Here is a 13521-nt window from a genome sequence, read left to right as displayed (position 1 = left end):
TGGGGGCTATTGAACTGAAGGATCAGCTGCCTGCTTAGAAAATAGCTGTTCTTTTTGTCTTTTGATTGAACCTGTAGCTACAGTAGTCGAGCTGTATATGGTGGTCTTGATCTGGGGAGAAGCTGACTTTTTTATGTTCCTGGGTTTGGCAGGGATGAAAGGAGAGGATCTTACGACTATGCTGCTGACCGTACCTACTATGAGGCTGTTCGCACCCCAGGAACATATCCAGAAGATCCTCGGAGAGAATATCCAGCCCGTAGCAGGGAGTTTTATGCTGACTGGGATCCTTACCAAGCAGAGTATTACGACCCACGGTATTACGACGACCCACGGGAATACAGAGATTACAGGGGTGACCCTTACGAGCAAGACATAAGAGAGTATAGTTACAGGCAACGGGAGCGGGAGCGATTTGAATCAGACCGGGACCGGGACCATGAAAGGAGGCCCATTGAAAGGAGCCAAAGCCCAGCTCACTCCCGACGGCCCCAAAGCCCTGGAGCATCTCCGTCCCAATCAGAGAGGCTGCAGAGCGATTCTGAGCGAAGGATCTACAGTCGGTCCTCGGAGCGGAGCGGCAGCTGCAGCTCCCTCTCCCCACCCCGCTATGACAAGCTGGACAAAGCCCGCCTCGAGCGCTACACAAAAAGCGAGAAGCCCGAAAAAGAGCGGGCCTTTGAGCAAGAGAGAACAGACAAAGACAAGCGCCTGGTAAGGAAGGAGAAACCAGAAAAACTTGAAAAGGATAAAGCGGAGAAGCAGAAACGGAGGGCCAAAAATCATTCTCCCAGCTCTCAGTCGTCGGAAACAGACCCAGAAACCGAACGGGAGCCCACCCCTGAGAAGGTCAAAGGCAGCAGCAAAGGGAGTCGGGAGAGAGCAGATAAAGAAGGAGCTGCGAAGAACCGTCTGGAGCTGATGCCATGTGTTGTGTTAACACGAGTCAAGGAAAAGGAAGGGAAAGTAATCGAACAGCCTGCTTTGGAAAAGCTGCGTGGGAAGCAAGAAAACGACACGCTCAAGTCTCCTTTGCTTGAACAAAAAATGCAGATTTCTCAGGCAGACCAAACCAAGTCAGAGCAGCTGAAACTTGAACCCGCCCGAGTGAAAGTGCCAAAAGAGAAGGTGCTTGCCAGTCACATCGAAGTGGTCGAAAAGGATGCAAAGCTGAAGCCTAAGAAGCACCTGAAGGCAGAGATGCCTAGTGAAGTGACTAACCCAGTAGATCTAGAAAAGCTGGAAGCTCGCAAAAGACGCTTTGCGGATGCAAACCTCAAGCCAGATAAGCAAAAAATGGACTTTAAAAGGAGTAGTCAGGAGGAGGAGGAAGCACGTGTGGTTTTGAAAAAGCAGATTGAGTTAACAAGTAGTGAATCTGAGAGAAAGCCCTTGAGGAAAGAGACTCTTAAAAGGGAATCCAAGAAAACCAAGCTGGAAAGGCTTGCCTCAGTGACCAGCCCCAAAGAAGCTCAAGAGCCAGCCAGTATTTCTCTGGGGATTGGTTTACGGCCCAGTTTAGAGCTGCAGGCTAGGCTGGGGGAGCTACTTGAGGAACCTGGGGAAGCCCCTGAGATCCCTGTAAGGAAGGTCAACTCCATCAAATTGCAGCACAAGCATACACAGCTGTTAGATGACCAAGGAACTGAGCGAGAGGACACATGGAAAACCTACTGCAGTCTTCCTGAAGAAGTGCCCGACCACAAGCTAGCTCAAGAGAAGCCTCCATCATCCGATATTGAGGAGAAGATTCCCATTGACATTGATCACACACAGAGTTATCGGAAGCAAATGGAGCTGAGTCGCAGGTTGAAGCAGCAAATGGAAATGGAAATTGCAAAGCACGAGAAGTTTGGCAGCCCAAAGAAAGATCTTGATGAGTATGAGAGGCGTAGCCTGGTGCATGAAGTGGGGAAACCCCCGCAAGATGTGACAGACGACTCTCCTCCCAGCAAGCGGAAGAAATCCTCTGACGCTTTCGACTTTGAAATTAGCACAAAGAGAGAGAGAAACTACAGGAGCTCTCGGCAGGTGAGCGAAGACTCCGAAAGGACGGCCTGTTCCCCTAGCCTCAGGCCCTTCCCTTTCCATGAGGATGAGGAGATGCTGGAGTCCCCCAGGCTGGTGCCTGTGAAAGAAACCAAAGAGTCACCTAAAATGGATGAAAAGGGTCCTCCATATTCTAATGTGGCTGTAAGGGAGGATTCTTTGAAATTTAACCCCTACGACTCCAGTCGAAGAGAGCAGATGGTAGAAATGGCTAAAATAAAATTATCTTCTGTGAGTTGTGAGGAGGAATTGAACCGATGGGAGTCCCAAGTGAAGCAAGAGCCTGGGAGGGTGGACATCACCTTCCCAAGCAGCATCGTCAAGAGAGATGGCATAAGGAAGCGGTCAATACGGGATCTGGAGCCAGGAGAGGTGCCTTCAGACTCTGACGATGACGGAGATAATAAAGCCCATTCTCCAAAAACCCCTTCGTTGCTGGAGAGCTCCAGGTTGTCTTTTTTATTACGGGACAGGGAAGAGAAACTTCGTGATCGAGAGGAGAGGCTGCCAACCTCTTTGGAAAGGAACAAGTTTTATTCCTTTGCATTGGACAAGACAATCACTCCCGACACAAAGGCCTTGCTTGAGAGAGCCAAATCTCTCTCATCCTCCAGAGAAGAGAACTGGTCTTTTCTTGATTGGGACTCGAGATTTGCTAATTTTAGGAACAATAAGGACAAAGAGAAAGTGGATTCTGCCCCAAGGCCTATCCCCTCGTGGTATATGAAAAAGAAGAAAATCCGAACCGATTCTGAAGGGAAGCTGGATGATAAGAAGGAAGACCACAAGGAGGATGAGCAAGAGAGGCAGGAGCTCTTTGCCTCGCGCTTCCTGCACAGCTCCATCTTTGAGCAGGACTCGAAGCGCCTGCAACACTTGGAAAGGAAAGACGAAGACCTTGACTTCCTCTCTGGTAGATTGTACGGCCGGCAGGCATCCCTGGATGGGAACATTGGCATGTCAGACTTTGTGCCAGAGCCAGTGGTTCTCTTCCACAGCAGGTTTGTGGAGCTCACAAGAATGCAACAAAAAGAAAAGGAGAAAGACCAGAAGCCCAAAGAAGCAGAAAAGCAGGAGGAGAAGGAGAGTCAGCCCAAAAGCCCAGAAGCAGCTGCGCCTGAGGACAAAGTGGCAGAGCATAAGCATCTGCTTTCAGTTGGGCCATTTCCAGCTGCTCTTGCACTCCAAGAACCAGGGCCAGCCATGCCGGAAAAGGTCACGAACGAGAAGTTGCCGGTCATTGCGCCCTCTTTGAGAGAAGAGAAGCCTCTGCCTGAACTTGGTCCTGTGGCTGAAGAACCAAAGCCTCTTCCAGAACTCCTTGCTGCTGTCAAAACTGAACCACCTGAGCATATGGAAGCACCGCCAGGAATAGACAGCAACAAGGACCCTGCTCTTTCTGCAGCAACTCCTCCTGAGGAAGACTCGGTAACCCTAGTGCACCCTTCCTATTTGGACACAAAGCCACCCACGCCCGGATCTTCCTTCTCTCAAGCGGACATCTGCACAGATCCAGAACCTGAAATAATCCCACCACCACCACCACCACTCAAACCAGCAGCAAGGTCCGAGGAACTGCCTGAGCTGAAAGAAGAAAATGTTTCACCATCTCTGAACTCTGAGGCTGGTGCAGGGCAGAAAGCAGAGCCAGCTGTGGAGGTCCTGCCTCCAGTCTCCGACACGGAGATGGAGGCCGAACCGCTTGTTGTCATCAAAGACAAGAAGCCGAACAAGAATAAACGTTCCAAAAACCCTGTCCAGACTTCGGTTGCAAACGTTGCAGAGAAGCCTGTCACAAGGAAGAGTGAAAGGATTGACCGCGAGAAACTTAAAAGGTCGGGTTCTCCCCGCGGGGAAGCACTGAAGGTGGAAACAGAGAAGGTTTCGAGAAACGCTGCTAAATCTCCAAGCGCTGCACCAGAGCCGGAAAACCCAGAGCCTAGCTTGCCAGTGGGCAGGACAAGGCGCAGGAATGTGCGGTCAGTTTATGCCACCACAGGGGACCACGAAGGCCCATCGCCTATGAAGGATACTCTGGAGGTCACCAGATCTACCAGGAAAAGGGTTGAAAGGGAGCCACCAGACTCTGCCTTGACTCCAACCCCTCCAAGAAGAGGCAGGCCTCCCAAATCCCGTCGCAAGCCAGAGGAGGAAGTCTCTCCCGTGAAGGCTGAACCAGCCCACCAAGAGGTAGAAGAAGCAGAATCGAAAGAGATGGTGGAAGTCCCGAAACCCGTGGAGGGGTGGAGGTCACCCCGATCCCAGAAGCTGGCACACAGCCACTCTCCAGCAGCCAGCACTCCTCAAGCCAAGAAAGGGGGGAAGAATGAGTCGAAGGCTGAGAATTTGGTGGAGCCAGAAGAGCTCCCTGACCTCTCTGGCCAAGGCTCGAATGGAAGTGAAAACGGTAACAAACCCAAGGTGGAGAAAGAGCCTCTTCTGAGTGACCAGAAGCGAGAGAGGAAAGACGTCGAGGTGGAGAAAAATGTCCCCGAAGCCTGCACCATTGAGATTGTGGAAAGAAAGCCTGTCTCTGAGAGAACTCCAAAGTCCAAACGTGGAAGATCCAGGAACGTCAAGGCCGTCGATAAAGCCTCCTTGATGAAGAGCTTGAAAAGCGTTGAAATCCGGCTTAATGTGGATGAAGTCAAAGGTGCTTTGCGGCCCAGCGAAGAGGACACGGAGCCTGTGCCGGCATCGTCCCCCAAGAACAAAAGTCCCCGGAAGGAAGACAAATTGTCACCCCATTTCATAAAGACAGAGGCAGAAGACCCCTTCCAGGAAGCAGAGAAAGATCTGGCTTGTGACCCGACACAGTCTCCTGAAGCAGACCAGCTGGCCAAGCAGATCGAATTGGAGCAGGCCGTGGAGAACATTGCAAAGCTCACCGAAAGCCAGACGATTGCAGCCTACAAGGAACAGGCGGCTGAAGTGTCAGATGTTCGCCCGGAGGAAGACGGGGACAAGCCTGCTCACCAGGCCAGCGAAACAGAACTCGCGGCTGCCATTGGCTCCATCATCTATGACATCTCTGGAGAGGCCGAAAGTTTCCCTGCTCCGCCAACATATCCTACCGAATCTGAATCGGAAATGCCCGCAGAACCGTTGGTGCTGCCACCCGCACGAGAAGAGATGGAGCCTGAAACTGATCAAGCCGTGAGCAATATCTTGGAGTCAGAAGCCACTACAGTTGAGCCGCCTGCCCCACCAGGCCCTGGCACTACCCCAGAGGCGGACTCTGCCAAAGAGGCGGAGGTGAGTGTGAGCGAATCCTCCAATTCGGCACAAGAAGCAGAAACCTTGCAAGAGGCCGACATGGCTCGGAAGGAACGGGGCCGCCAGAAAATGACCCGGCCGAGGCGCAAGCGGAGCACAAGCAAGAAAGGGGACACAGCAGCAGAACCGAGGACTGTTGAGCCCGAACGAGTACAAAGCAAATCTCCAGTGGCCAACGAGGTTAAAGGGAAGTCAGAAGGAGCCTCGAAAGAAGAGAGTCAAGAGAAAAGCTCTCCTCTGGCTTCCCAGCCAGGTCCCCCTGATGCCAGCAAGGCTGCACCCCTGGAGGGAGCTTCTCCAGAACCTCCTGTGGCAGACAGCACCCCCCTGCCCAAAACAGTGGACCTGCTGTCTCTGTCGGTTCCTGTTGAAGAGGTGAGCCAGAGTGCATTCAAACTACAGCCGGGGGCTGACAGTGCTCCAGTGACTCCTCCACCAGGCACCCCCAATACACCTTTGCCAGCAGCAGCCCCATCTTCAGCTGCAGCAAAGCCTGTCTCCGCTGGGTCTGCCCCCCTTCACTCCAGCACAGCAAAGGTGACTGAGTGGATTGTGAAGCATGAGGAGGCCCGGGCCCGCTCCACCCCACCGCCGGCTCTCCCCCCTGACACAAAGGCATCGGATATAGACACAAATTCCAGCACTCTGAGGAAAATATTGATGGAGCCCAAGTACGTCTCTGCAACCAGCGTGGCATCAACAACGCATGTCACGACTGCCATAGCCGAGCCTGTGAGTTCACCTCGTTTGGTAGAGGAAGATCCTCCACACCCTCCGGCAGAGGTTGTCCAGCCTGGATCAGAAGACAAGCCAGCTGTCCCAGCCATGAATGCTTTGGAGCCGCCAGTTGCAGAGGCCCCAGTTTTCACCGAGAAAGAGAAGGTCATCACTGTCATTGCTCCCAAGGCCACTTCTGTGATAAGCAGGATGCCCCACAGCATTGACCTCGAGGAAACCCCGCGGATAACTCTGGTGAAGCAAGCGCCCCAGACGTGCCTAGTCAATGCCCTCTCGCCAAAATACAAGCAGAGGCCAAGTACCAATGACAACAGCCGGTTCCATCCGGGATCCATGTCCGTCATTGAAGATCGGCCGGTGGAGACAGGGTCCAGCCCCGGTCTTCGCGTCAACACATCAGAAGGCATCGTGCTCCTGAGCTATTCCCAGCAGAAGACAGAAGGCCAGCAGCGGATCACAGCAAAGATCAGCCAGATCCCCCCAGCAAGTGCAGTTGACATTGAATTCCAGCAGTCGGTGTCCAAGTCCCAGATCAAGCAAGAGCCTCTTGGCCCCTCTCAGCCAATCCCAAAGGGCTCTCAGACGCCAACGGGGTACGGGAGTGTCTCAGCCCCATCGTCCCTTGTGCTGGGAGCTCAGCAGTACAGCCCTTCCCCTGTACTTTCCTCCATTAAGCAGGAACGGGGCAGCCTGGAAAAATCGGAGCCCTTGCACCTCTCTGTCCAGGCGCCCACTTCTCAATCGGGGCCAGTCAAAGTCCTTTCCCAGTCTGCCAACACTCCATCCATCCTCGTCCACAACCAGATGGTGCTCCCACAGAGCATTGCTTCTTCCACCAACAAAAAGCTTCCAGACCCAGGTGCCCTGAAAGTGGAGACCAAGACTCTTCAGCCGTCGAGCTTGAGCCCCGGCGTTGGGCCTCATCACCCCTCCTTGTCTAGCAAGATTCACCCAGAGGCCAATCATGTGAGTGCAGGGCCCAGCACCCCAGCAGAGCGGGTGGTGTCTCACTTGGGGGTCACAAAGCAGGAGCCCCTCTCTCCACGGACAAGCGGGCACTCTCCGTCTCCCTTCCCAAGGGCTTGTCATCCGGGCGGCCCTTCTTCCCCAGCCCTGTCTGGGAACAACTCCATGCTAGGGATCCAGGGGTCTCCTTGCCCTGGGATCCCGGTGCCTCAATACATCTCCAGCATGCACCCCGAGCAGTCTGTGATCATGCCCCCGCACAGCGTCACCCAGACGGTCTCCCTGGGGCACCTCTCGCAAGGGGAGGTCAGGATGAACACCCCTCCTCTGCCAGGAATGCCTTACAGCATCCGTCCTGAAGCGCTTCACTCCCCGAGGGCGGCTCTGCAGCCGCAGCGGTCCAGCACGCCGCAGCCAGCCCCCATCCGAGAGATCGTCATGCCACCTCTGTCTTCCCAGCATTCCTCGGAAGAGGAGATGCACTACCACCACACGGTGTGCCGCGGGTCCGCCCCCGTGCAGTCGGACGTGCTCGTCATGCAGCCAGACTACCGCTTGCACCCCTCCGGCATTCGGCTCGACCAGTACAACGTGCCCCGGGATGTGCGGATGATGATGCACCCGCACATGGCTGCAGTGGGAGGCGACCACCACCCAGAGACCCGGCAGTCCCGCACGCCAGAAGGGAGGTCTGTGAAGACGCCCCCCGCCACAAAGACTCTCCCGTCAGGCAAAGAGGCACCCAAGGCCTCTGATGTCAAGATGGCTCACTCCCCCCACAGTGAGGCCCGCCTCCTCAGCGGCCAGCTGCCAGGACTGCCTCTGACGCAACCAGTTGTTGTCCCTCACGGCGTGCAGATCATGCACCCGGGGGGCACCTCCTTCCACGATTACAGGACGGTCTACGGGGACATGAGGAGCTACCACCCAGCGGCTCAGCTAGGTCATCCTCAGTTTTCCGGGGCATCGCCAATCGGACTGCCTTCTCGGAGTATGACCCCCTCTCAGGTAAGCCAAAAGCACTGGGATCAGTAGGTGGGATGCTTCTGTGTCTTGTACCAACTTGGAGACTAGTAGCATTTAGGATGGCATCATAAGCTTTTGTGGACCAGGTTCCATGTCTCCAGGTGTCATAGTAATTGATAAAAATGCAGTCTGCAAAATTCAGTTCTGGCTGAAATGTGTGCAAAAAAGAAAATCTTGTTCATGCAAGCTACTTATGCCATCATGAAGTGGGTTCTTCTTTAACTGAGGTCCCTGATGTTGGCTGTGGGAACCACAGCACCTTCAAACTCCTCTCGTGGTGCGTGCTAAGGTTCCCGTGTCTCGTGTGTGTGTGTTTTGGGGGGGGGGGGTTGTCTGCTGTGTTTTTATTTTGAGGTGTGTGGAGTTTTCCCCATCTAGTTGTTTTGGGGGCAGGGAAGTATTCTGAGCATCACACTTCTTTCTGCTGTGAAATCGGTATTTTGTGGTACCCACAACAGTATACAGTGGTGCCTCGCAAGACGAAATTAATCCGTTCCGTGAGGCTCTTCGTATACCGGTTTTTTCGTCTTGCGAAGCAAGCCCATTGACAGCTTAGCAGATTAGCGCTACAGCTGTCAAGCGGCTTCCAGCGATCAGCTGTTAAGCGGCTTATCAGCGGAACAGCTGTTAAGCGGCTTAGCGGCTTAAGAAAAGGGCGAAAAAAGCGAAAAAAACCCGCGGGGGGATGCAAGATTTTTTTTGTCTTGCGAAGCAACCCCATAGGGGAATTTGTTTTGCGAAGCGCCTCCAAAACGGAAAACCCTTTCGTCTAGCGGGTTTTTCGTCTTGCGAGGCGTTCGTCTTGCGGGGCATCACTGTAAAAAGTGCCCCTGGGCCCCAAAAGGTTAGGGGTCCCTGTGTTGCAAGACTGGCTGTTGTGTTTGCTGCAAGAGACTCAGGTGGGAATTGGCTCCTCTTCTTTAACGTGCCCAGAATCAGATTCCTTCCTCTCCGCAGCCTGGGAGTTGCTCTGCCTTCCCGTCTGCCTTGGGAGTAGGGTGTGCATCTTCCAGGCTGCCTGAGGCAAGGAAGTGAAATGCCACCAGCAAGTCCCTCCTTTTGTCTTCCGTTCCCACCCCTCCTCCCAGCTTCCAAGCCTGCTCTTGGCTTGTGTATAAAAACAGTTTGGGATTGATGCAGCTGGGATTTGTGTGGCAAGTTCGTGCATGGCTGGGAGGCATGTACCTCAGAAGGAAGTGGAATTTGAGGCACAGGGTAGCAGGTCACAGGGAGCGTTTTTGGGGTCCTACAGTGGTCCTTAATTTGTAGCTGTGTGGCAACAGATGTGGGGGCTTGGAAACCAGAGAAGGCTGCTCTGGAAACCAGAACCACTGCCACAGAAGCAGGTTATGGCTGAGCATGCAGACATCCTTGAGGAGGAGCCATTGTTGGGAAACCCTAGGGATAGAAGCCACAAGTTTTTTTAAATCTAGAATGATAAACCTGCACTAGTTTGCTTTTCTGGGGAGAGGGTGTGGTGGTGTTTCTGAGAACTTTGGAGTTTGCTGCTCCTTTGCTGCCTGCCAGAGCCCTCTTTCAGAGCACAGGCACAAGGAAGGCAGGACCAGACCAGTGTTTCCTCCTCTTCCAACGCGCCCTCATTTTGTCTTTGCGCCTCTCAGGGTCTGCCAGAAGGGGAACACACCCACCCCAGCCAGCCAGCTCACAGCAAGACTCCCCAGCACACCCAGGAGCCCAAGGGAGCCCAGGCGGCAGGACCAGACCCCACTCACCACCCAGTGGCTGTCAATCGGCACGTCCAGCAGATCGACCCCCACTTGCACCTTCAGCGCAGCCAGGCGGACGCAGGCCAGACCTCCTACCCGTCTCCCGTCGCTATCTCTGTCAAACAGGAACTCCCATCCCCACATCAGGCCCCAGTGCAGAAGCCGGCGCTCTTTATCCCAACCACCTCTGGGCCTGGGGCTCCTCCGGGGCTGCCCCTCTCCCGGCCCGAGCCCCAGTCGGTGCTCAAGCAAGACCTTGCACCTCATCCTGTTTCCCAGAGACCGGTGGACATGGTCCAGCTGCTGACCGTAAGTTTTCTGTGCTGGCTTTTGATTGAATTATTGTTGGTAGGAGGTTGGGGGAGGGGTGCAGATGGCGGGGGGAGGCCTGGTGATGAACACTCAGTTGGGAAAGGGGGTGCAAGTATGAAGCAAGGGGCTGGTTGAGAAGGAGGAGGGTTCTGAGTGGGCCACAGAGGCTGGGCTCTGGCAGTGAGGCACTTGTCAATCTGGCACCTAGTTGTTGAAACCTCCAGGGGTGAAGAATCCTGTCGGTCCAAGGGCCGCATTCTCTTCCAGGCAACTTCCTGGGGGCCGCATGTCACCAATGGGCAGGGCCAGAGGCAAATGTGCATGGGACAAGGATACATTTCAGCTGGGCAAAAACATGATGGGTTTTGGGGGTACATTTGGTGGCTGGGCCTGAGGTCGCCCCCTCCAACTCTGCCCTGCTTCCTTGCAGTTATTCCATGGCTTTCGCCATTCACACTGAAGTGTTCTCTCTCTCCCCCCCTCTCCCCCCCCCCATTTGCAGAAATACCCCATTGTCTGGCAGGGGCTCCTGGCCTTGAAGAACGACACGGCGGCCGTCCAGCTGCACTTTGTCTCTGGCAATAACGTCCTGGCACACCGCTCCCTGCCAGCCCCAGAAGGGGGACCTCCCCTGAGGATTGCTCAGCGCATGAGGCTGGAAGCGTCGCAGTTGGAGGGTGTGGCGCGCAGGATGATGGTAAATGGCTGGAGCAAGAGGCACCTTCCAAGGAGGGTCTCGCGCCCGCTGAGTCTGCTTGGCACGTCTGCCTTGGATTCCAGCTGCTCAAAGCCTCTGTGAGACCAGGCTTCAGAGGCCTGTTCAATCTGCAGCAGAATTGCACATTGCAGGACTGAGCATGGCTGCGTCCTGTGGGGAAAGCAGGGGTTGTTCATCAATGCACATGAAATTACCTGTCGGGGGTTGATGGATGTGCTTTTGCAGGTGCCTGGAGTATATGGCGCTGGGTCCTTGGGAATGCAGGGATGGGGCAGCAAAGCACGTGCACCTGAGATGCGCTCTTCAGGGGTCTTTCCTGCCTTCCAGGTGGAGAGCGACTATTGCCTGCTGCTGGCCTTGCCTTGTGGACGAGACCAAGAGGATGTTGTGAACCAGACGGAGTCGCTCAAGGCAGCCTTCATTAGCTACCTGCAAGCCAAGCAAGCCGCTGGCATCATCAATGTTCCCAACCCCGGCTCCAACCAGGTATGGGGAAGGGAGAGAAAGATGGGCTCGTTTCCTCCCCATAATGTGTTTAAATGCGAGGACTTATTTAGCTGTTGTTAGAATGCAGTACCTGAGCATATGCAGAATGCATTTCCCTCACCACTGTTTGAACTTAATGAGACATACCCACCACATCTCTCCCGCTCCACAACTTTGCTTTGTTCTTTTGGGGATGTCACAGCTGAACTTGTGAGGCAGCAGCAAGGTGGAGCCTGTTGAGTTCGAATCACAGGAGCTCAGGCCTTTCAGCGCAAGCAGCTGAGGGTCTGCCCTTTTGTGCTCCTGCTTGGGGCGAGTGTGTTGGCCATTGAGAGCTTGTGTGGTCACCTTTTCCCTCTCCTTTGTGTTTTCTCTATTCCAGCCTGCCTACGTCCTACAGATCTTCCCACCCTGTGAGTTCTCCGAGAGTCACCTCTCCCGCCTGGCCCCAGACCTCCTCGCCAGTATCTCCAACATCTCTCCTCACCTGATGATTGTCATTGCATCGGTCTGAGTGGCTTACAGTTACGGACTTCTTTCTCCAAGGCCCTACAGCAAAAACAGAGAGACAGTGAATGACGAAGGAAGGGAGGATGGACGGAAGGGATTGGACCCTCCTGCCCGAAACTCTGGCTTTGTAGTGGCCGCCATTCTACCTGTATGTTTACATATTGCTCTAGTGAAGACGGACACCTGAGGCACTTCAATGAGGCAGACTGGTCCTGGGAGCTGGTGCCTCCTTGTGGGGGAAATGAAAGGAAGGCTATTTTTTTTAACTTACGAAATAACTTAAAAACAAAAAAAGGAGGAGTAACCAGAACTGCCTTTGCACTAAATCAGTGACTTTGGACCTTTGCACAGTTAAAGATTTGTTGTGGCGTTCAGGGTGGATGTCTTGATACACGCACGAACTTGCGTTGTGGACTCAGAAAACGCAGGACCTGGGAACTTCCGGCTCCAGTCTGCGGGTCAAGGAGCATTTCACGATGTGTCTCCCCACTCCTTCTCCCGGATGACCCCGCGCGCTGCCCCCCTCCCCCAATGCTGCAGTTGCCTCCTCTTCCTCCTCCATCATCTGGGATGTACAGTTTACACTGAAGCAAAGCAAAACACAAAAGGGAGAGAACTATTTTCCTTCCTGGTGGGATATGCAGGACTCTGTGGGTGTGTGTACATAGAAATATATATATATATATATAATATATATATATATAAATATATAATACTGACTTTAAAAAGAAATCTGATCCCCACAACATACTTTTTTTTAATCTGTGCCAAAAAATGTGTTTTCAGAGAAAATCTTATTTTCATACTCAGACTTTGTATTTGTCACTCATTTGTAAGTGTGCTTCATTTAGACATTGCCGCCTCCTCCCCGCCTCTCCCTGTTCCTTCACATGTGGAAGTGTTATACACTTGTACAGACTTTTTATCTCCTCCTCCTCCTCCTCCTCGTCCTTGTCGTCCTAACAATTAATTTATGGAAATGTTTTCTCAGCGCCGTTTTGTTTTGTGTGTCCATTGGATTACAAACTTTATTAAAAAATACAAGACATTCCAGTCTTTGGTGTGCTGTGTGCAGCTGACGGGGGGGAACTGCAGTTTATTTATTGTACTACTTTCAACCTTTTTGCCTTCTGCTAGCTTGATTCTCACCTGCTACTTGCACTTGGATCTGGTACTTTAAAATTTTATACCCACTAGCACCCTTAACCCTAAAATGCCAGGTATCTAATTTCAGGCAGGCAGGCAGGCAGAGCCAGCTTTTGCCTGTCATGGGAGATGGAACCCACGGTGGGTGAGTGTCTCAGCATTTTCTGTCAGTCACTTGAATGTGTATGTAGAAGAAAAAGACTGGGGCGGGGTTTGAGGATGTTTCCTCTTCGTTCTTGTGGATTACAGTGGGGCCTTTAGTGCAGTTTAGTCTGGATCCAACCCTACAAAAAAACAATGCCCTTTTAAAAAATGGAATTACATGAGGTTCTGCAAATATAGCATATATTTGCTTCAGGGCAAGTTACCGTATTTTTTGCTCCATAAGACTCACTTTTCCCCTCCTAAAAAGTAAGGGGAAATGTGTGTGCGTCTTATGGAGCGAATGCAGGCTGCACAGCTATCCCAGAAGCCAGAACAGCAAGAGGGATTGCTGCTTTCACTGCACAGCAAACCCTCTTGCTGTTCTAGCTTCTGAGATTCAGAATATTTTTTTTCTTGTTTTCC

General features: G+C 53.1%; 1 protein-coding gene across 4 annotated transcripts in view; it reads left to right on the top strand.

Annotated features, from left to right (window-relative positions):
* The window catches only part of SPEN (spen family transcriptional repressor), a 66789-nt gene extending 53933 nt beyond the window's left edge, over positions 1–12856 (top strand). For all 4 annotated transcript variants that reach the window (XM_083750040.1, XM_083750038.1, XM_083750037.1 and 1 more), the window contains 5 exons: positions 153–8037; positions 9678–10091; positions 10597–10791; positions 11140–11298; positions 11681–12856. In XM_083750040.1, coding sequence (XP_083606166.1) covers positions 153–8037; positions 9678–10091; positions 10597–10791; positions 11140–11298; positions 11681–11812 — 8785 coding nt within the window. In that variant the 3' untranslated portion in view covers positions 11813–12856. The remainder of the gene's footprint in view (positions 1–152; positions 8038–9677; positions 10092–10596; positions 10792–11139; positions 11299–11680) is intronic.
* Positions 12857–13521: the final 665 nt, after the last annotated feature.

This window comes from Podarcis gaigeae (assembly GCF_964106915.1).
Source record: "Podarcis gaigeae genome assembly, chromosome: 8".
NCBI classification, from domain to species: Eukaryota; Metazoa; Chordata; class Lepidosauria; order Squamata; family Lacertidae; genus Podarcis; species Podarcis gaigeae.
This window is presented reverse-complemented; position numbering and strand designations above follow the sequence as displayed.